The sequence below is a fragment of the Tachyglossus aculeatus genome, chromosome X1 (assembly GCF_015852505.1).
Source record: "Tachyglossus aculeatus isolate mTacAcu1 chromosome X1, mTacAcu1.pri, whole genome shotgun sequence".
Taxonomy (NCBI): Eukaryota; Metazoa; Chordata; class Mammalia; order Monotremata; family Tachyglossidae; genus Tachyglossus; species Tachyglossus aculeatus.
Genome location: NC_052101.1, coordinates 101219201 through 101242515, shown reverse-complemented (window position 1 = coordinate 101242515; position 23315 = coordinate 101219201). Strand labels below are relative to the sequence as shown.

The 23315-nt window shown below is 44.8% G+C and overlaps 1 protein-coding gene across 2 annotated transcripts in view; it reads left to right on the top strand.

Annotated features, from left to right (window-relative positions):
• The window catches only part of ARL8B (ADP ribosylation factor like GTPase 8B), a 49446-nt gene extending 26838 nt beyond the window's left edge, over window positions 1–22608 (top strand). Inside the window, exons 1-8 of one of the 2 annotated variants that reach the window (XM_038771641.1) lie at window positions 5040–5054; window positions 7550–7811; window positions 12477–12545; window positions 14486–14559; window positions 15001–15094; window positions 16534–16601; window positions 19237–19307; window positions 20358–22608. In XM_038771641.1, the coding sequence (XP_038627569.1) occupies window positions 7773–7811; window positions 12477–12545; window positions 14486–14559; window positions 15001–15094; window positions 16534–16601; window positions 19237–19307; window positions 20358–20407 (465 nt within the window). In that variant the 5' untranslated portion in view covers window positions 5040–5054; window positions 7550–7772 and the 3' untranslated portion in view covers window positions 20408–22608. Of the gene's footprint in view, window positions 1–4973; window positions 5055–7549; window positions 7812–12476; window positions 12546–14485; window positions 14560–15000; window positions 15095–16533; window positions 16602–19236; window positions 19308–20357 lie in introns of those variants that run through there. The other variant, XM_038771640.1, reaches the window with a different exon arrangement.
• The last annotated feature ends 707 nt before the right edge of the window (window positions 22609–23315 follow it).

Sequence of the window (23315 nt, the reverse complement as noted above, 5' to 3'; positions counted from 1 at the left end):
CCATCTCCCAAATAATGTGCTGACCTTAATTCAGTTTTCTACCTCCTCCTCTGTCATTGTGTCGTTGGTCGGTGTGCTTCCCAGGTACCAGAATTCTGTGACAGCTTTTAGCTCTCTGTTGCCAATATAAGTCTTTGGTTGTGTGTATGGCTTCCGTGCTTTTCTTTAGATTTATTGCCTGAATCATTACATTGTTCACAATCATTTGTGACTCTTGTTGGGTATGGGTGTCTAGAGTGCAGTCATCTGTGTACAATCCTGAGAATAAGTTGAAGACCTAAGTGTGAGTACTGTACTAGCAACATATAGAAGAGCTCTTTCCTTGAGGAGCTTCAGTCTAATAGGGGAAGGCCAGTGGACATGAACTGCCAGATATAAGGTAGATAAGATGGTGAGTAAATCTAAATAATAAACCTAAGCTTCTACTGTGTCCTCCCTCTCCCCTCTAGACTGTAAGCTCCTTGCAGTCAGGGAACATGCCTATTAACTCTGTTATATTGTACTCTCCTGAGCCCTTGGTACTGTGCTCTCCACAAAGTAAGCGCTCAGTATATATGATTGATTACTCAGTGGTCATGCTGCCAGCTGAGATAGAGACTACCAAGCATGTCTAATCTGTTTGCAGCATACCTTTTTTTAAAAAAGAGCACGGGCTTTGGAGTCAGAGGTCATGGGTTCAAATTCCGACTCCACCAATTGTCAGCTGTGTGACTTTGGGCAAGTCACTTCTTCTCTGTGCCTCAGTTACCTCATCTGTAAAATGGGGATTAAGACTGAGCCCCCTGTGGGACAACCTAATCACTTTGTATCCCCCCACCCCCCGAACTTAGAACAGTGCTTTGCACATAGTAAGCGCTTAATAAATGCCATTATTATTATTATTATTGTTATAAAAATGATATTCCTCTGAATCCTTATTTATGTGGTAAATTGTGTTTCGATGTGTTTGGCTCAGAGCCATTTGGAAAGTTAACAAGTAGCCACTTGGGCATATTTGTACATGAGCGTTCCTCTATACAATATTAAAGACTTAAGGCAAATCTATATTACAGTATGGTGATAGGATCTCCAGTGAACTTTGGGAAATAAAGCATTGGAACCTCTCAGTTCTGCCAGTATATAATCTAAGCATGTGCAAAATAATTCAATAGTTCTATAGTTTTCAAAGAAAATCATTTGCATTCAATACCAGTTACTAACTACTGAGAACTGATGAAATATTGACTCTTTAAAACAAATCTGCTTAAGTGTTACTGTGGAGAGGTAAATAACAAATGGCTATTCTTGAGAATCATTAATGAGTTTTATTTCTGAACAAAAGATTAATACAGAAGCGTCATTTCTCCCTTGCCTACCCCCCACCCTTTTATCTAGAATCTGCTCTGTTGAGGTTAGGCATTTCACTAGCAGCTCACAAATTTCCAGGCATTATTGGTTAGTCGGGTGATGGAGAAAAATCATGGGTCATCTCATGACCCTGTAAAATGTCATAAGGAAACTGTGATTCTTACATGATCACAATATGCTCATATTTTGTGACCCAGGTTTTCCTCAATATCTGAATCTTGGCAATTCCAGACAATTTGTACTTGGCAACTCCTTAATCACCATAGCAGTAGCAGCCAAAGCTAATTGAGGAAAACTTCCAAGAAGAGGTAGACCTTAAAGGAGGGAGAGGATGGGGTAAGGCAGATGGGGGAAGGATGTCCCCTCCTTCCTCTCCCCCCCCCCCCCCGCCTTACCTCCTTCTCCTCCCCACAGCACCTGTATGTATGTATATATGTTTGTATGTATTTATTACTCTATTTTATTTGTACATATTTATTCTATTTATTTCGTTAATATGTCTTGTTTTGTTCTCTGTCTCCCCCTTCTAGACTGTGAGCCCACTGTTGGGTAGGGACCGTCTCTATATGTTGCCAACTTGTACTTCCCAAGCGCCTAGTATAGTGCTCTGCACACAGTAAACGCTCAATAAATACGATTGAGTGAATGAATGAATGTTTTGCGCATATCCGACCAATTTGGGCCAAGACTCAGGGGGAGAGATAAGTGGTGGGTCGGAGCTACTTTGATCGGGAAGCAGTGCGGCTTAGTGGAACGAACATGGGCCTGGAAGTAGGAGGACCTGGGTTCTAATCCAGGATCCTCCAAGTGTCTGCTTTGTGACCACAGACAAGCCACTTCACTTCTCAATGCCTCCATTTTCTCATCTGTAAAATGGGCACTCCTTTGCCTTTAGACTGTGAGCCCCATGTGAGACAGGGTCTGTTTTTGATATATTTCTATTGTCTCCCCCAGTGCTTAGTACAGTGTTTTGCACATAGTGAGAACTTAACAAACATTATCACAACGAATACTGATTACTACGCTACCCTGCTCGTTCAATTGCTCATCCTATCCCGACTGGATTACTGCATTAGCCTCCTCTCTGATCTCCCATCCTCCTGTCTCTCCCCACTTCAATCCATACTTCACGCCGCTGCCCGGATCGTCTTTGTGCAGAACTGCTCTGGGCATGTTACTCCCCTCCTCAAAAATCTCCAGTGGCTACCAATCAACCTACGCATCAGGCAAAAACTCCTCACCCTTGGCTTCAAGGCTCTCCATCACCTTGCCCCCTCCTACCTCACCTCCCTTCTTTCCTTCTACAGCCCAGCCCGCACCCTCCGCTCCTCTGCCGCTAATCTCCTCACTGTGCCTCGTTCTCGCCTGTCCCGCCGTCGACCCCCAGCCCACGTCATCCCCCTGGCCTGGAATGCCCTCCCTCGGCACATCCGCCAAGCTAGCCCTCTTCCTTCCTTCAAAGCCCTACTGAGAGCTCACCTCCTCCAGGAGGCCTTCCCAGACTGAGCCCCCTCCTTCCTCTCCCCCTCCTTCCCCTCCCCATCCCCCCACCTTACCACCTTCCTCTCCGCACAGCACCTGTATATATGTATATATGTTTGTACATATTTATTACTCTATTTTATTTGTACATATTTATTCTGTTTTTTTTGTTAATATGTTCTGTTTTGTTGTCTGTCTCCCCCTTCTAGACTCTGAGCCCGCTGTTGGGTAGGGACCATCTCTATATGTTGCCAACGTGTACTTCCCAAGCGCTTAGTACAGTGCTCTGCACACAGTAAGCGCTCAATAAATACAATTGAATGAATGAAAGAATGAATACTCTGATGGTAGAAAGATGCAGGCTGCAAAGGGACAAAATAAGGAAATTTATGGGCAAAGGATGAATAATAATAGTATTTGTTAAGCACACACTATGTGCTAAGGTCTGGGGTAGATGTAATACAAGCAGAACAGACAGTCTCTGTCTCACAGTCTAAGGAAAGGAGAACAGATATTTAATCAATCAATCGTATTTATTGAGCGCTTACTGTGTGCAGAGCACTGTACTAAGCGCTTGGGAAGTACAAGTTGGCAACATATAGAGACAGTCCCTACCCAACAGTGGGCTCACAGTCTAGAAGGGGGAGACAGAGAACAAAACCAAACATATTAACAAAATAAAATAAATAGAATAAATATGTACAAGTAAAATAAATAAATAGAGTAATAAATATGTACAAACATACATGTATACAGGTGCTGTGGGGAAGGGAAGGAGGTAAGGCGGAGGGATGGAGAGGGGGAGGAGGGGGGGGAGGAAGGAGGGGGCTCAGTCTGGGAAGGGCTCCTGGAAGAGGTGAGCTCTCAGTAGGGCCTTGAAGGGAGGGAGAGAGCTAGCTTGGCGGATGTGGGGAGGGAGGGCATTCCAGGCCAGGGGGAGGACGTGGGCCGGGCGTCGACGGCGGGACAGGCGAGAATGAGGCACAGTGAGGAGATTAGTGGCAGAGGAGCGGAGGGTGCGGGCTGGACTGTAGAAGGAGAGAAGGGAGGTGAGGTAGGAGGGGGCGAGGGGATGGACAGCCTTGAAGCCGAGAGTGAGGAGTTTCTGCCTGATGCGTAGGTTGATTGGTAGCCACTGGAGATTTTTGAGGAGGGGAGTAACATGCCCAGAGTGTTTCTGGACAAAGACAATCCGGGCAGCGGCATGAAATACGGATTGAAGCGGGGAGAGACAAGAGGATGGGAGATGGGAGAGGAGGCTGATACAGTAGTCCAGACGGGATAGGATGACGTTGACAGTTGAGGAAACAAGCACACAAAGGTTAAGTGATTGCCCAAGGTCATCCAGCAGACAAGTGATGGAGCCTGCATTATAACCCAGGTGTTCTGACTCCCAGGCCCATGTTCTTTCCAGTAGGCCAGGCGGCTTCTCCATTGTTCACCAAATCCCACAGTGCCAGGAGGAGGGAGGAGCACTCATTGAAGCTTGAAGATTGTAGTAGACCTGTCTTTTAATTCCACAGTGATGATGCTGACAGTGAGACTACCCATGAGTGTGGCATTGAGAGAGAAATTCATCCTCACACTGCCCATGAAAATATAGTAGGGTACTTTTTCCGGCTCATGACTGTTTGGGGTGAGCCTTGTTCAGACACTGAGGACGCTGTCTAATGAGGGGTATGTCTTGAAGGGCATCTCCGGGGATAGTTCTGTAAAATTTGAAATGGGGTCTGTACAGACTAAGAAAAATGAAGGGTCAAGCAATTACTAGGTGGCTTTGCAGCAGGAAATCAGCCCAAATGGATCATTTAGGCCCCAAAGTGGAATTTTTTTCTTGCCTGGAATTATCCATTTGGACTCTTCTCTTTAAACAAATTCACTCGACTGTTACTTCGCTTGTGCTGCTGTATGGATCCAGCTTGGGGGGGGCGGGGGTGTGTGGGTGGGGTGTGTGTGTGTGTGCTTTTAAAATAATGGCCATGCTTTGCATTCTCCTAGAAACTTAGGTTTTGCTGCTGGAGACCTTCAGTCAGACGTGATGGCTTTACTTCGACTGCAACATTATTGCAGGATGGGGTTTTTGGCTTAAGTACACCCCTTTATAAATGAAGGTTTGTCTAACGTGGTTTTTCCTTTTTATTCAGTCAGGTCAATTCAGTGAAGATATGATCCCTACAGTGGGCTTCAACATGAGGAAAGTAACTAAAGGTAACGTTACAATAAAGGTACGTCAACATACCTGCTAAGCTCTATTCGTGTTAAGTGTTTAATGTAGTTTGAATGTACTAAAGATTTCCTCTTTTGACCCCAGAGTAGTAGATAGAGACCTTTCAATTCTTCTCATCACCCCACACAATGCATGCTCACTAAAGAAGCAAGTGTAACTTGGAAATATTGTCAGGCAACAACTGCCATCTTCAACAGAGGTGGCAATTAGTGTTAATGTGTGATTGGAATGTAAGATGCAATAGAATGGTCCCCACAAAGTTGAATGCTGTGCTATTCTCCTGTTTCCCTTAGGTAGGACTTATACTAGTTTTAATACCCCATGAGACCTTAAATGAGCATAAGCTCAGTATTTCGCCTCTTTGGGAGACATGTTGTTTGTGGCTTCATGGTTTATGTGTTTAGCCTACTTGTGATGACCTGTGACCAGCAATTGTTAGGGCCCCACTGGGGCCACTTAATGAGACTCTAACCACAGTAGTGGTGAGGAGACCTGACCCTGGCAGTCCTCTGTTTGAACTGTTGGGCTCAATATCCTGCCATCCTGGGTTTGGTCTGGGAGCAGAACTCCCACAAATGGCAAAGTGTTAATGTACTATTTTTCTCCATGTAGTACTTTTTTTTTGGTGGTGGGCAGTGTTGAGGGGTTCTGGCTAAAATGGAGGTTGAGTGGTTGTTTGGGAAGAGGAAAATATGAATGCATTTTAAGCTGTGGTCCTCCAAAGTGGGTAAAAGGACTCGCCAGGTGATCACTCTGGCATTTGCTCCCTGCAAACCTCAAAGCGCTGCCTGCTAGGATTTCAGGACACGCATCCCAAATGGAATCAGGCTCCACCTGTCCCCAGGGATCCTAACCAGGGCATCCCCCCTTCCCTTCCAGTTTCCTGGAAGCTTTGTTGGGGATGCACGAACTTATGTAACGACAAGCAACGTAGGATAGAAGAATCGGAAGTGGAGGTGTCTGAAAACTCCCCAGAAAGCCCACCACCTCCCCAGCCACCACGCCAAACTGACCTCTAGCCAGGAACAGGGCTTTGGCCCTTTCTGAGACAAGGAAGCCCTTTGCCCAGCAGATGAAGGAGCTGATGAGCTGGCAGGCAGAAGCATCGGGTTCTTTGCTGACCACACGGAACACCTGACTTCACCACCCCTGTGTGCTCAGAGCCACAGAACAGCTGGCTGTTCTTATAGGGAACCTCTGCCATCAGAGTTGCTCAGTGAAGGACTGCAGGTTTTGAAGAGGAGCGCAAACAGGCTGAGTATGCCCTGTGCCTCTCTGGAATCCTCCACCATTTTGGATTGAGTCTACAGGATGGAGTAGGTTGGGCCATCTGAACCTAACCTGAGGGTCTAGAGGAGAAACCCCAGCCTTCCCACCCCCTGGAAACTAGTAGTTGTCCACTAGCCAAGGCAGTGGAACTTGGCAAGGCAATGTGCAGTGGAAACCTGCACATTGGAGAATCCACTCTCCTGCAGACCCCCTTTGCCTTCAGTACCTCACTTCCCTTCTGGGGCAAAACCTAATGACCCAGGGTTTTCTCTTGACAGCTAACCAGAACTAATAGACATATGGATCCTCAGACTGCTGCCCCACTGCTAGACTTCATGTCCAAACTCAGACAGCTGACAGCAAACTCTTCCTCGCGCTGAACTAAATAAGGGCCAGGACTTACCTGGAGTATGCGATCAAATGTCAACGGTGACCACTGTACGTCACGGGAGGCCAGATGTGAGACTTCCTATATCTTCATGAAGCTGTGTGTGGAATGATGGAGAATGTGGGAGAACGCAGGTCACGGTGAAGTCTTGGCCCTGTGGATGGACGGCGAAAGCGGTAGCTAACGCCTCGACTACAGACCCGGTTAGCCAGGGCTGTCAAACCTTCCTCATCTACCTCAATCAAGCGTCAAGAACGTTGGCTTCGACAGCAGAGAGCTTTTTGGGGAAGTCATCAGCCAGATTCTGTGCCCCAGACTAACAGGTGGAAGACAGTATCTGCAGTTCTCTATGTACCTCGCTTTCTCTAATGATGCAAAGGCCACAAAGGAATAGTTACAACTGGGGTCAGGGCTCTTTCCCTTCATCTAAGTCAGCCTTCAAGGAATAGTATTTCTGGGCAGGGTGAAACTGGGGAGGTAAGGGCAACAAGTCCACAGAGAAACAGTAGAACTCCCAACAGAAGCTGAACCAGCAGTGTGAGGCAAGCCCACATGCAAAAATATACCCCTGGCAGGGTCAGGTGGCTGAGTTTTGCTAATGTTAAGAAGAAATCACCACCAACTCCTGGAACCTGAATATTCGTCTTCACGGAGTATACCACACAAAATTCATGAGCACAAGTCACATTGTGTATCCCCTTGACAAACCCCACAGTGGCACTGAAGGGTCATAGAGTTGTCGCTGATGTCGACACCACATTGGCGAGAGAGATTTTACCCTTTCTCCAAGTCGCCAGAAGATTAAGGGGCCCGCGACCGACTTCTAATTTTTTTAGGCCCGAGGAATCGAAACCAGTGGGTTGCGAGAGTGAGAATCAAGGTGCTGGCGTGGAGGAAGCCATTCCCTCTGATCGCACCAGAAGACAGTTTGTGCCCTGGACTCAGTTGCAGTGACCTGCACCTCTACACTTTAGCCGACCTGGTCCGTTGGTGCCTGCAGCAGAGGTGTGGGTCTGATCATTAATGTCAGGTGCGGGTAAGGTCAGCTGAGTTGAATGAATGAATGAAAGAGCAGCTGCCGCCATCGGGATACCTGGGGTAAGTTGTGGCTGGGACTGCCCTCTGGCCTGTCCCTAGGCCACCTTGCCCCTCCCTGCCCCTTTATCCCCCTTACTCCTTCCCAATCCTGGCCCTGTCCTGGTCTGCTTCCCTATTTTACTTCCAGGGGAAAATGATAGGGTGGCTACTTAGGTGCCAGTGGAAGGAATGGGTGGTGGGATCATAGGTGGCCAGCCCCCTGGTAGAGGCCTGCAATACCTGTAGTTTATCAACCTGTGGGTAACTGTAGTAAACCTGTGGGGTGGGTAAGTAGATTTTTTTTTAGGGGGGCAAGGAATACAGGGTGGGTATGGGTGGGTGACCTGTGGGGGTAGGGCAGCTGTGGATACCAAATATAGTACCCATGCAGGTTTCTACTTGGAGGATGCCTATCTCTGTATCCCCATATGTGCAAACTACCTCAGATTCCTTTAACTCAGGATTGGCAGATTGCATTTTCAATTTCTATTTCCAGAGGTGTGAACGTTTCATTTGGGACATGGGCAAGTTTGGGGTAGAGCATTGAGAGGCTAGGGCATTGGGGATGGGATTTTGAGTATGCAGGGAACAGAAGGATAGGAAGAATTTACATCATTTGTATTTAGCACCTTCCACGTGCAGAGCACTGTACCAGATACTTGGGAGAATGCAAAGAGTGATAGGCCTGCAGTATAATGGGGGATATTCAGTAAGAGCAGGAAGAAGACTACAGATCCAGCTGGTAGCAGCAAGACCATGGAGCATCCCCTAACCCAGGGTGGGAGGGGAGGCAGGCAACTCAACCTCATTGGGCTTTGGGGCTGAGAGTACGAAGAGCTTTGGGCCTGACCCTATGGTATTTATTGAGTGTCCCCAGTGCATCGTCTAGTAAGATGCTCAGGAAGTAGAGAGTAAAAAAGTGACACATTTCCTGCCCACAAGTATCTTACACTGCGGGAGACAAGTATTTACAGGAATATATAAAATAAATAAGTACATGTACAATTGGAGAAGCAGCATGGCCTAGTGGGAAGAGCCCAGGCCCGGGAGTCAGAAGACCTGGGCTCTAATCCTGCCCTGCCAATTGCTGGCTGTGTGACGCTGGGCAAATCACTTAACATCTTTGTGCCTCAGTGTCCTCAACTGTAAAATGGGGATTAAATACCTGTTTTCCTGTATAGACAAACTGAGCCCCATGTGGGACAGGGACTGTTTCCGATGAGATTAACTTGTATCTACCTTAGTGCTTAGAACACATAGTAAATGCTTAACAAGTATCATAATAATAATATTTAAATTCATCCTGAGCACTTTTTCTGTAAGGGCATGAATGTTGGAGATTGCTGGTGGGCTTGTTTGACTTGAGGTGTTGGGAATTAGTCAGGGAAGACTTGTTAGAGGTGAGATTTTAGGAGGGCATTGAATGTCCTACTCTATCCTAATCCACCTCGACCTTTCAGCTGCCTTTGACACTGTGGACCACCCCCTTCTCAACACGCTATCCAACCTTGGCTTCACAGACTCTGTCCTCTCCTGGTTCTCCTCTTATCTCTCCGGCCATTCATTCTCAGTCTCTTTTGCGGGCTCCTCCTCCCCCTCCCATCCCCTTACTGTAGGGGTTCCTCAAGGGTCAGTTCTTGGTCCTCTTCTGTCTCTACACTCACTCCCTTGGTGAACTCATTCGCTCCCATGGCTTCAACTATCATCTCTACGCTGATGACACCCAAATCTACATCTCTGCCCCTGCTCTCTCTCCCCCTCCCTTCAGGCTCATGTCTCCTCCTGCCTTCAAGACATCTCCATCTGGATGTCTGCCTGCCATCTAAAACTCAATATGTCCAAGACTGGACTCCTTATCTTCCCTCCCAAACCCTGCCCTCTCCCTGACTGTCCCATCACCGTTGACGGCACTACCATCCTTCCTGTCTCACGAGCCTGCAACCTTGGTGTCATCCTCGACTCTGCTCTCTCATTCACCCCTCACATCCAAGCAGTCACCAGAACCTGCTGGTCTCACCTCTGCAACATCGCCAAGATCCGCCCTTTCCTCTCCATCCAAACTGCTACCCCGCTGGTTCAATCTCTCATCCTATCCTGACTGGATTACTGCATCAGCCTCCTCTCTGATCTCCCATCCTCCTGTCTCTCCCCACTTCAATCTATACTTCACACTGCTGCCCGGATCATCTTTGTGCAGAAACGCTCTGGGCATGTTATTCCCCTCCTCAAAAATCTCCAGTGGCTACCAGTCAACCTATGCATTAGGCAAAAACTCCTCACTTTCAGCTTCAAGGCTGTCCATCACCTTGCCCCCTCCTACCTCACCTCCCTACTTTCCTTCTACAGCCCAGCCCGCACCCTCCGCTCCTCTGCCGCTAACCTCCTCATTGTGCCTCATACTCGCCTGTCCCGCCATCGACCCCCGGCCCATGTCCTCCCCCGGCTTGAAATGCCCTCCCTCCACACATCCGCCAAGCTAGCTCTCTTCCTCCCTTCAAAGCCCTACTGAGAGCTCACCTCCTCCAGGAGGCCTTCCCAGACTGAGCCCCCTCCTTCCTTTCCCCCTGTTCCCCTCCCCTTCCCCCCCACTTACCTCCTTCCCCTCCCCACAGCACCTATGTGTATGTTTGTACATATTTATTACTCTATTTTACTTGTACATATTTACTATTCTATTTATTTTATTTTGTTAATATGTTTTGTTGTCTGTCTCCCCCTTCTAGACTGTGAGCCTGCTGTTGGGTAGGGACTGTCTCTATATGTTGCCAACTTGTACTTCCCAAGTGCATAGTACAGTGCTGTGCACACAGTAATTGCTCAATAAATACGATTGAATGAATGAATGTGGGGAGTGAAGATGTTCTCTTGAGGGGGGAGGGCTGGGTGAGTGTGTGTGTGTGTGTGTGTGTGTGTGTGTGTGAGAGAGAGAGAGAGAGAGAGAGAGAGAGAGAGAGAGAGAGAGAGAGAGAGAGAGAAGGGAGAGACTAGAGTAAGGGAGACCAGCAAGGAGACTGATGCGATAGTCTAGCTGCAGTATAACTAGAGCTTGGCCCACGGCAGTAGCTGTTTTGGTAGCAAGATAGGGGCAGGTCTGGGAGATGTTTTGTAGGAAAAATTGGAAGTTTAATCCAATGTGAGAATTCAGAGACAGCAAGGAGTCCAGGATGATACTGAGGTTGTGGGCTTCTTTGATGGGGAGGATGGTGATGTGATTGGTACATATGGGGAAGATGAGTAGATACATTTTAGACACATTGCTTGAGTTTGAGATGCTGGCAATCAGTTGGATTTATTGAGCGCTTAGTGTGTGCAGAACACTGTACTAAGTGCTTGGGAGAATACACTATGAGTCAGTAGACATGTTCCCTGCCCACAACAACAGCACTTTGAACAGTGCTTTGCACATAGTAAGCGCTTAATAAATGCCATAAAAAAACAAGCTTACATCCTAGAAGGGGAGGCAGACATTACTATAAATTGTGGCTATGTACATACATACTGTTGGGGTGATTAGAGGGTACAAGTCCAAGTGCACGGGTGATGCCGAAGGGTGGACATATCGATGCTAGAGGCAGGTGGAGATGTAGGATTTTAGGTTGGATGGAGGGTGAGTTGGAGGTGCAGTCTGTCAGTCAGGGCCAAAATAGAGCATCGACATCTTGGCCCCACTTCCAGCCCTTTTCCAACTCCGAGTGTCAGGATGGGCTAGTTAAAGCTGCCCACCCATTCAGTGCTAATCCTGTATGACATCATTGGAGCAGTAATGTTTATCAGGTGCCCCTGGGGGACAATACACCCTACTAATCTCTTGGGAAATTCAAAACAAGGAAGTGGCAGCATCCGTGACCAACCCTCCTTTTACCAAGACTTTCAAGGGCAACATTATCCTTGCCGCATGCAGGCCACCTTTCAAAGATAGCCTTGGATTTGCACGTTATTTAAGAAAGCACCCTCTCCGTCTTCCATAACCCCAGTCTTGGGGGAGGTCAAACCTCCATAAGTTAGGCATGAGAAAGATAGTCCTGTAATACCTAGATTGGTTGTAAGAATGGCCTGAGGGATCAGGACACCGATCCTCTCTGTGTACTTAAGAACTAGGTCTAATCCCATCCTAACTTAATCGGCTAATTCAGTGCATGCGATCTTGCTCTGAGGGACAGGACTAAGATTTTAGGGTTGATGCGGTGTAACTGGTAGGCTTCCATCTTCACGTCCCTCAGAAGCATTTCTAGAGGGGAAATCTATCCAGCACTACACTTAGCTTCAGTAACTACTCACGGTCTGAACCCAGCCTCCAGCCAGAAGGCTCATTTCACGAGGCCTAGGCCCTTCGGCTCCTTTTCTGATGGTTTTGCTCCCTCCTGAGCCAAACTGTGGCATCTACCAGAGTGATCATCTGGTGTGTGTCTGTAACCGCCTTTGGAGAAACAAGGGTTGCGTGCCTGCCACCTGAATTCTCCAGAGGTGTGGATTCAAGCCAGATGATCGCCTTCCCCTGCCCACTCCTGGTGACAGTGCATTCTTCTACAATAATTCTCTGGTTTGTGTTGGCAGGGCTTTGGCTCTGTCAGAAATTGGAAGGGAAGGGGACTGCTCAGGCTAAGACCCTTGGGAGGGATGGAGCCTGAGCCCACCCTGGGACGGGCTTTCTGTACATCCTAGCAAGCAGCCCTTTGAGCTTTGCAGGGACGAGTCCCGAGGGCATGTGGAAACAGACCCCAGAGTGATCATCAACTTCGGCCAACTCAGGCTATGGTAAGTAATGCTTGTTTCTGGTTTGAGTTTCTTCCAAGCAGTAGGCAAAAATAATTCATTGGCTACATATAAATGAAGACACTCAGCGGGACCTTCCACTCTAATTGCACACCTGTACATCGGAAATTAGGGGTTTCTGTTGTGTGTTTCTGTATAATTGTGTTGTCTGCCCTATTAGGTTTTTGGACTGCTTGTAGCAGGTTCCTTATCTTCTCATTCCTCTAATGCTCCACAGAGCCTAAGTACAGTATGTTGCCCATCTGGCACATGATATACACAGTTGTTGAATTGAAATAGACACCTGTCTGTAAGCTGTAAGGTCATTCCTTTCTGCATTTTTAACATTGCCTCGCCCTAAGGGTTTTTTTGTTTTGTTTTTGGCCTTGAGCCAAGGTTTTGTGCTGTTTCATGGTTCTTTCAAATCCAGGCCATTTTCTTGTCCTGGAATCCTGTTGACCAAATATTAAATCACTGATGCAGGAGCCAAAAACCACCCAGGATAACATGTGACGACTGGCCATAACATGCTGAGACACAAAATGTGTCTTTTTATTGATGGTTTTGCTTAATGCTGGCCTCTGAATTGGGAAGGACTGCCCTATAGAGTGTAATTTTGTTGACACTCTGTGTCTAGAGATCTCTGATGATGCTTATCTCTCTTGACTTATGGCCCTTCTGCTGTTTCAGGGTGTACCCAAGGTGGGGGAAAACCCTTTATAGTTGATATCTCTCATCTCTCTGGGTGCCCTTCTGCCCACTCTGTCGTCATCTTCAAAAGTGTTAATATCATCATGATAAAAAGTGGCCGCTCAAATCTATTCTGTATGGAAGAGGAGTTGTTGCCACACCCCATTTATAACGATAGCTGTTACAAAAACTAATTATAATACTACCTCGGTTTTTATAATTCTACCTTGTTTCTTAAGCACTCAAAGTGCTCACATCTATTATCTCATTTTAATCTCACAATATCCCTGAGAGGCGGTGGCGGAAGGGGTGTTTATCCCCATTTTACAGACTGGGGAGCTGAGGCACAGAGGTTGTGGCTTGTCCAAGTTCAGTCAGTGGCATTGCCAGATTTAGAAGTCATCTCTCCTAACTCTCAGCCCAGTGCTCTTTGCTCCAGTGTACAGAGTTTCCCAGAGGTCTAAGAAGATTTATTTAGCCTCCTTTCTGAAACACTTCCTTACCAAGAAAAATATTCATCATCAGTGGTATTTGAGAGCTTGCTGTGCACAGAGCACTGTACTAAGCATTTGGGAGAGAACAATACAACAGAATTGGTAGACGTGTTCTTTGCCCACAGTGAGCTTACAATCTCATTCTGACATTCCCATCGTAACCCAACCATCTTGATTTGAATATTAGTGACTACTAGAAATACCTATTTGAGTCCTAGTCAGATATAGTGTTCTTCTTTCTCTCTGTCCCTTTCCCCTTTCTTTTCTTCCTTGGGTTTTTATGTGTGTATGCACACATGTGGTATGTTCTTCCTGCTGCTCCCTCTCTTGTCCCTTGACTAATCTGTTCTCCTCTCTCCTTTTACTCATCTCTTTACTATGTGTCTCTGTTCTTTACTTTCTCTGTACTTTTCCCGCTTCTGATAACTCCTCATTCCTCGCCTTTTCCTCCTCCTACTCGTTCTTCCCCTCTTTTCCCTGACCCTTTCATTATCACTTATTTCTTTGCCTCATCTGCTCGTCCTCTCTTTTTTTAGGCCTCTCACTCTCATTCCCCACAACAGGCTGCCTAGAAGTTTTGGATAGGGAGGGAGGGGTCTACCCCTTTTACCTGAGAGCACAGTTACTTCGTGTGTGCACAGGAGACTGGAGGCAGTGAACCAGGCCCCACCATTTTAGCTGGAGATTATTGGCAGTTGAATATGCTCAGTGTTCTCGGAACTGTATCGCATTTACAAATTGCTCTGTTTTGGTTTAAAGATCTGGGATATAGGTGGGCAGCCCCGATTCCGAAGCATGTGGGAACGATACTGCCGTGGAGTTAATGCTATTGTGTAAGTATTTGCATGGAAAACTTCAGCTTTGGGTTCTTAAGGTTGGCTTAACCAAGATGAGAGCACAAACTATTTGTTTTATGTAAAAACCTTTACATAAAACTTTTGATGATTCAAAGTCCAGGAATATTTCCTTGTATGTAAATTTTGTCAGTTCCCTCCTAGGAAAGAAAAGGTTGCAGGGCATAATGAAATATTAATCATAAATATTGACTATTGAACCTGTAACTGCATATTAGTTTACCTACTGTAAGATATCTTTGTTATTCAGAGCTAAATTTGTAAAAGTTGGACTGTTCTTAGCACGTGATCTACTGGATTTCTTTCAGAGATCAGTCTGAGGTTGTTACAGTAATATATTAAGTGATCATATTAAGCAAATGAAAAAGCAAGAACTCAGATACGGTCAGAAAGGCATATTGACATCACTTTTTTAAAAAGTTACATGATAGATGCTGCCGACCGTGAAAAAATAGAAGCCTCTCGAAATGAACTGCACAATCTTCTAGACAAACCACAGTTACAAGGAATTCCTGTAAGTATGGTGTATTTATTTGCCTCTTAATGTTATAATGGACAAGTAGAAGTGTTTTTTCCCATTGTAGGTATGAGCTGTATGAAGAGAAGCAGCATGGGTCAATGGAAAGAGCACGGGCTTGGGAGTCAGAGGTCATGAGTTCAAATCCCAGCTCCACCAGTGGTCAACTGTGTGACCTTGAGCAAGTCATTTAACTTCTCTGTGCCTCAGTTACCTCATTTGTAAAATGGGGATTAAGACTGTGAGCCCCACGTGGGACAACCTGATCACCTTGTATCCCCCTCCAGCGCTTAGAACAGTGCTTTGAACATAGTAAGCGCTTAACAAATGCCATCATTATCATTATTATTATTATGAATGCCTGGTTTTAAACTAGAACATAAATCCAGCAAGCAACAAATGTTATTATAATTTAGCTATTTCACTGTGAATGTGCCACTTGTTTCCTAATTGCAGGAGGAGTGTAAGAAATTAGGAAAAATCGTAACTTTACACTGTCTGCATTGTAACACTGAGGGGCATATAATACTGGTCTAAACTAGAATTTAGTGGTAATGCTCATGAAAGTATTCCTTCCTTGTGAAATATAACTTTTTTGGCTAGGTTAGTTTAATTTTATACCAAAATTTCATGCCCATTTACATTCATTTAAAGACTAGTTGTAAGCAGTTTTGATTCTAATTAAATCGTGATATTTTGGACAATTTTTTGTGAGTTGAGCATTTCCATATTTGAGTCTCAGAAATTATGTGCACTGCTTTTCTTGCCACACTTTTGACAAAACAGAATAGGTTCCCAACTCTGGAGACCTATAAAGATATCTATATGTAGATATATAAGAAGATATATATTTTTTTTTCCACGAATTTTCGACCACATAGGAATCACAAGGGAGGTGTGACCATGTTTATATAGTAAGAAGAATATATTTATTGTAGCCTTATGTATTGCACAAGTGTAAGCTAAATCAAAAGTTGAAGTGTCTAGGAATTGAACCTGAACTTCCTGCATAGGACTGACCTAGTGTTTCCAAGGGTAGGAATGTTGTTCCAGGTTCCTGGTTCACCTGCACTTCAATCAATCAATCAATCAATGGGCTTACTGTGTACAGAGCACTGTACTAAGCGCTTGGGAGAGTACAGTGTCACAGAGTTGGTAGATATGTTCCCTGTCCACAACGAGCACTTGTAGGAGAACCCTTTCGCCCCAACACTCATCCCCCTTTTAGAGTAATGAGATGCCTGAGTTTAGACGTCCGGTTATCTAGAAAGGTTTTGACAGTGAGGAAGTGGGCACCAAGCTGACTTGTATGCACTGGGACCCACTGGCCCCTAGAATACCGCCAAGTGTACATTTATCATTTTGGAGTTTTGAACATGCATTTCCTTAAGGGTTCAACGATTTACCATTTTTTTTTTTTGCTACTTTTTTTTAAGGTGCTAGTACTTGGAAACAAGAGAGATCTTCCTAATGCCCTGGATGAGAAACAGCTAATTGAAAAAATGTATGTATGTCAACCCATGTGAATCATCTGTTACTTTCCTTAATTAGTAAATTAGATTCAATCAGTAGTATATGAGTGCTTATTCTGTACAGAGCACTGTACTGTAAGCACTTGGAAAAGTAAAGGTAACTGCCATGATCCCTGACCTCAAGGAGTTTACCAGTCTAGCGGCAGAGTAACAGGCTAAAGTAAAGGCAGGGGAAGCAATAGAGTATAGATATGTGTCCATAAATGCCAAGAGAGAAGAGGCTAAACCCAAGTGCTCATTCATTCAATCATATTTATTGAGTGCTTACTGAGTGCAAAGCACTGTAGTAAGTGCTTGGGAGAATACAATATAACAATAAAAAGACATGTTCCCTGCCCAGAATGAGCTTACAGTCTAGAGGGGGATACAGACAATAATATGAATAAATAACTAAATAAATTACAAATATGTAAGTGCTGTGGGGCTGGGAAGGGGGGGATGAATAAAGGGAGCAAGTCAAGGTGATGCAGAAGGGAGCAGGAGAAGAGGAAAGGGGGGCTTAGTCAGGGAAGGCCTCGTGGAGGATATAAGCCTTCAAAAAGGCTTTGAAGAGGGGAGAGAGTAATTGTCACTCGGATGTGTGGAGGGAGGGCATTTTAGGCCAGAGTCAGTACATGGGCGAGAGAGATGAAACTGAGGTACAGTGAGAAGGTTAGCATTAGAGGAGTGAAGTGTGAGGGCTGGGTTGTAGTAGGAGAGGGGTGAGGTAGGAGGGGACAAGGTGATGTAGTGCTTTAAAGCCAATGGTGAAGAGTTTTTGTTTGATGAGGAGGTGGCTGGACAACCACTGGAGTTTCATGAGGAGTGGGGAAATATGGTGTGCACATTTTTGTAGGAAAATGGGCAGCAGAGTGAAGTATGAACTGGAGGGGGGAGAGTCAGGATGCAGGGAGGTCAGCAAGGAGGCTGATATGGTATTCAAGGCGGGATAGGATAAGTGCTTGGATTAACGTAGTAGCATTTTGGATGCAGAGGAAAGGGTGGACTTTAGTGGTGTAGTGAAGGTGGAACCTTAGGGCGTACAGAAGTGCTGAAATGGTACTATGGGGAAAAATCGTGTGGGGAAACTGAGAATTAATCAGGGAAGGACTCCTGGTGGAGATGTGATTTCAGAAGGGCCGTGAAAGATTGGGAGAGCAGTGGTTTCCTGGATGTGGAGGAGGCACGAGTTCTGGGCAGAAAGGAGGGAGTGGACAAGTTGTTGGTGTCAGGGGAACTGACAACAAGCCACAGTGAGTAGCCTAGCTAGCATAGAAATGGTGGTATTAAGCACTTTCTATGTGCAGAGCCCGATACTTAGCATTGGGAAAGAATACATAGGTGGAAATTAAACACAGTCATTAACCTTCGGGGGACTGAATCCAAAAATAAAAGGGGAAGAGGGGACACATACATGGAAAGATGAAGCAAAACACTAAGACAACATAAAGACAAAGAACAAAGCTCAATAAGGTACTGGGGCTAGAGGAGCAGAATTTCAGGCTCCTCGTGATTCCGAGCTGTGGCTTCAGCAATGGCTCCAGCAGCAGCCACCCCAGTTTTCCCGAGGTTTTGTGGAGGTGGCACCAGACTGTGGCTGTTTTCCTCTGTCCGCCAGGGTGGCATAGGGCAGGTTGGGGTGGAGGCTCCTCGGTGAAGTGGAGGAGAGCCACTGCAGGATCCTGGGAAGGCAGGGTGACGGACTGGTTGAGGAGGACACCGAAGATACCTGGAAGTCATGATAGTGGGGTGTCAGGTACACAGAGGAATTGTGCACCTGTCGTGTAGAGTCCCCTTGAGTAGGCATCCAAGCAGCAGCAAGCAGAGAGATTGGAAAAAAAAGAGGAGCCAAGTGTGCAAGCTGGCATGCAATGGGAGAGGAGGGAGCTTAAGTTTTGGGGAGGGAGCTGTTTGGGAGCCAATGGTCAGGAGTTTCTGCCTGATGTGGTGGGGAATGTACAACTCTTGCAGGTTTTTGAGGAGTGGGAAAATCAAGCAGTGGCACCTGTGTGCGTGGAGCACTGTACTAAGCTCTTGGAAGAGTGTAATTCTACAGAGTTGATAGACACATTCCCTTCCCACAGTGAGCTCACAAATGTGTACAAAGTGATGTTTTTGAAAAAATTATCTGTGCATCAGAGTGATGAATGGGTTGGAACAGGGAGTTAACTGGAGGCAGGGAGGTGAGCAAGGAATATGGCAGTACTTGTCAGGATAGAAGTGCTTGAACCAGTGTGATGGCTCTTTGGATGGAGAGGAGGGGGCAGATTCCGGAAGTGGTGTGAAGGCGGAACAGACTTTGATGACACATTGTATTCAAGAGTTGAAAGAGAGAGGGGAGACAGATATTGCCATGGTTGTGGGAATGAGAGATGGGAAAGTTAAGTGGAGGAGATAATTTGGGAGGGAAGGATGATTCTTCTGAATGCGGTGATAATTGTTTTGGTCTGTAAACTAATTTGGTGTTAATAGTTTTGGTAACTGCTGGTTTACTCTTAAGCAGTTCTTAGTGAACTAATCTATGTTCATATCCTTAGTCTGTAGGCAAAGGTCCCTAAAGTAAAATAGAGAGTGATCTGTAAGGCTTTTGCCTGGAAAACATAGATTTTTGTCATCTGTCTCTTACAGGAATCTGTCTGCTATTCAGGACAGAGAAATTTGCTGCTATTCAATTTCTTGCAAAGAAAAGGATAATATAGGTAAGTAATAGCTAATGGTTCTTGTGGGAATGTCTCCTTTCCTTGGAATAGACGAATACCATTCCTTACGCTGTACACATCTCCATCACAGGTTAGTGGTACAGGTTCTCTGCCTCATTAAGAAGTGTAAATTCTAAATTATTTGACATTTAACTCTTCATTCCTGATTGTTGGAGGGATGGTCAGTCAAGCCTAGCAGTTAGGTGTTTCACAATATTAATTTTTTGTAGTAATTCCCTGAGGGCTGGAGTCCTGCTGTGTTCAATATTTAGAATGGCTCATCTGAAGTAGAATCATATAAAGTTGGACTTGAGGCCCTGTAAACATTTTCATTCACTAGAACTGAGTTTATTGCTGTAATTTAAGATTCTTAGAAGGTGAAAGCCAAAAATACCCATTAGCCATAATGTGCCTTGAGAATAATCATTCATGCCTGTAACTTTAGGGTCTTTATGGTTTATCTGATGAGATCACTTTGTAAACGATAGTGTAAAAGGTAGAGTGTAGGACCTCAGACCTTTTCTTATAATGGCACGTTTGAGTACTCTGTTTTGCCTGTAGTCTTCAGAAAGAAATTAAGGCTTGAATTGTTCTTACCCCTATTCACCTCGCTTTCTTCAGTGTAGATCATTTTACTTTTTATTCTGTTCCGTGTTACTATCTCTCACATCCTGTAATATCAGTTGCACCTCCATCTCATTTATCGAGCAATTCCCTAATGCTTTGGACAGTGCTTTGCAGGAGTTCTTTCTATCTGTGATGATGCTCACTTTCCACAAGTACCATCTGATGTCTCCTAGTATTTGAAGGACTTTTTTATTTTGTTTTTATTACTATGACAACTTCTATGTCCTGGGGAAATTATTGCTCTCAAGCGATGGTTAACTGGTCCTGCCATGGTACATGACACGTGTTGAAAATTTGGGGGATAAGTCTAGTTTTGGGAGAGGTGGCAAAACATTTCTCATTTTACGGTTTACATATTTGGTTTACCTTTCTAGTCTTACGCTCTATTGATCATGCCGTTTTTCCTTTTTTTTCTTCCAATAGATATCACACTTCAGTGGCTTATTCAACATTCTAAATCTAGAAGAAGCTGAAGTCTTTCCTGGAGTCTCCCAGACCTTGTTGGCCATAAACCCAGAATTATTGTCCATTCCTTTGATGAAGTACTTCCCAGAATACTGTCCATCATGTATCCGAGAACTTGCCTTTTTCTGAGTTAATTTCTCATATGCACTGCTGAAGACATGTAACCCTAATCCTTCAAAAAGAATTAACTAGAGTTGTCATAAGTGTCAGCGCAAAAAAAAAAAAGGCTTATTACACAGAGTTGCCTGAACCGTGTGTAGAGCTTTTCTAAAACAACTTTCAACCATCTCAAATCATGAAAAATGCCTATTTCAGTTCTGGTCTTTTTGGTCCAGATTTTTATATTGATTTTGAGCAACTGTCGATGGTATTTAATCATAGAATTATGTAGCTTGATACTGATGTGTAACAGCATGAAGATTCTAGTGCCACATACAGTATTTAGAAAAACCTTTAAACCCGACTTGTGGGATATCGGCCTATTGTTTCACTGTCTTATCTCACAGATGCATGTGAAATGTATATTTTAAGGCTTAGCAATGGAAACTGTCTGCAAAGGGGGAGCACAAGGCACAAGATCAACGTCACCATTTATCATCTACACTAGCGAGGCCATACCGAGTGATTTTCTTTTAAAATTTTTATTTTTTTAGAATATACCACTTTCTGGTGAACCATTACAGCCAATGGTGGTTGGGATGTGGGAGGAATGAAGACATGCTGTCTTGTATTTATCCAAATCATTGCTTATATCCTTTTTGGTTTTACACTTTCATTAAGGGGGTAGGATCAATGACTTTCTCAAAAGCTTTCAAGGATTTTGAGCATTCCAATCAGTGTAATAACATTTGCTAAAACTGTCAGACTTTGTTCAACACCTGCACATCTTTTCTACCTTCAGTCATTTGTCAGTGCTGCTGCATGACACTTGAACTATTGAATTTTGATACCCAATCATGAATCATGTGGAATTTCCACACAAAAGCTACTTCTAAAACTGTTCTTTTTTTGTGTCTCTTATGTAAGATTTGGTGCCCTTTTGCAAGGTGCCACCAGACATCTTGGTTATTGTGACAACTCTAGACCGGCCAGCTTTTCTCAACGTGTTCTTCATGTGTGAAGTCTACCGATTGTACGAAAAGCTGAAGGTGTCGAAAGAAAAAGAGCCAGTTGATCCTATTATTGATTAATTTCTGTAGTTTAGAGAAATGGGGAAATTCAGGTGAACTTCTCTCTAGCTTTATTTGGTTACTCTGTGTATCTAAAGGGACATGCTTGTCATGCTGGTTCATTCATAAAATGAAATTGATGTAAATCACTGTAGTAGATAAAACTCTATGGTTCAACTGCTTATGTGTTGCCTCACACTGTGTGTGACTTTTTTTTAAAGCAGCACGCAATGTAGACAGTGCATTTTCCAGACTTGTTGATCACGCCAAGTGGAGTTGCTGATGAATTATTTTAATGACTGCCATTTTAATTTCTAGGTTGTTACGGCCTTAAGAATTACTGCACTGTGGTGCACAGACACTATTTGTTTTTTTCCAGTTACATTTTTAAAAGAGGGAAAAAATGGGGCTTTTAAGATTGTTCTCTTCCTTTAAAGCATGTTGCATACTTCCTATACTATGTTGGTGCTGTAGGTAAAGTTATATTAACCGGCTACTGTAGTTGAACATCTTTAATGTTCACGATGACCTGCTATACTTTATTTAGCAACTTGCTTGTGCCTAAGCTGAGGAAATTAAACTAGAATGTGTGAATCCTAAGAGGGGACCAGGTCGCTGTTTAGTTAAATGACCTCTAGCTGAATCTGATGTGTTTAGTGTTTATCTAATTCACGACTTTCAGCATTTTTAAGGTAGTCAGACACTACTACCAACTGTTTCCCTGTGCATTAACCTCTGCATGTGAAAACGTAGAGTTACCAAACTTTGTAAATAAGTGAATTTTTTTTATTTAGGTGGGTGCATTTCTGTCTGTTCACTGCTTTTCTCAGCTTTATTCAATACGCTTGCGTTTCCAGGGTTGTATTGACAATTTTAACTCGCAGAATTACTCTAGATGTGCATCGTGACGGAAAGTATTGACTTTATTGGAGAAGGAGTGGAGAGACAATTATGGGCCTTCTGACCAGGTGCTTATAGAAGTGAAATTGGGCCTCAAGACTGTGGGCAAGAAAGAATTGAAATAAACGTTTAAAGTACAATCCACTGAATTGATAGTGTCATTCTTCAAGATACCAATTCTCATTTTCAAGAGAGGCAAAATTATTGTGCCCTTGCTCTGTGGAAGGAGAGTTGGGGAAACACTTTAATGGCTGAACAGTTAGAGTAGCTGGTCTACCAATTGTGTTTTGACTGAATAATAAAATTACCCTAAGGAACTATGTCTGCCCGTCACCTAAAACTCAACATGTCCAAGACTGAACTCCTTGTCTTCCCTCCCAAACCCTGCCCTCTCCCTGACTTTCCCATCACTGTTGACGGCACTACCATCCTTCCAGTCTCACAAGCCCGCAACCTTGGTGTCATCCTCGACTCCGCTCTCTCATTCACCCCTCACATCCAAGCCGTCACCAAAATCTGCCGGTCTGAGCTCCGCAACATTGCCAAGATCTGCCCTTTCCTCTCCATCCAAACCGCTACCCTGCTCGTTCAAGCTCTCATCCTATCCCATCTGGACTACTATATCAGCCTCCTCTCTGATCTCCCATCCTCCTGTCTCTCCCCACTTCAATTCATACTTCACGCCGCTGCCCGGATTGTCTTTATCCAGAAACGCTCTGGGCATGTTACTCCCCTCCTCACAAATCTCCAGTGGCTACCAATCAACCTATGCATCAGGCAGAATACTCCTCACCCTCGGCTTCAAGGTTCTCCATCACCTTGCCCCCTCCTACCTCACCTCCCTTCT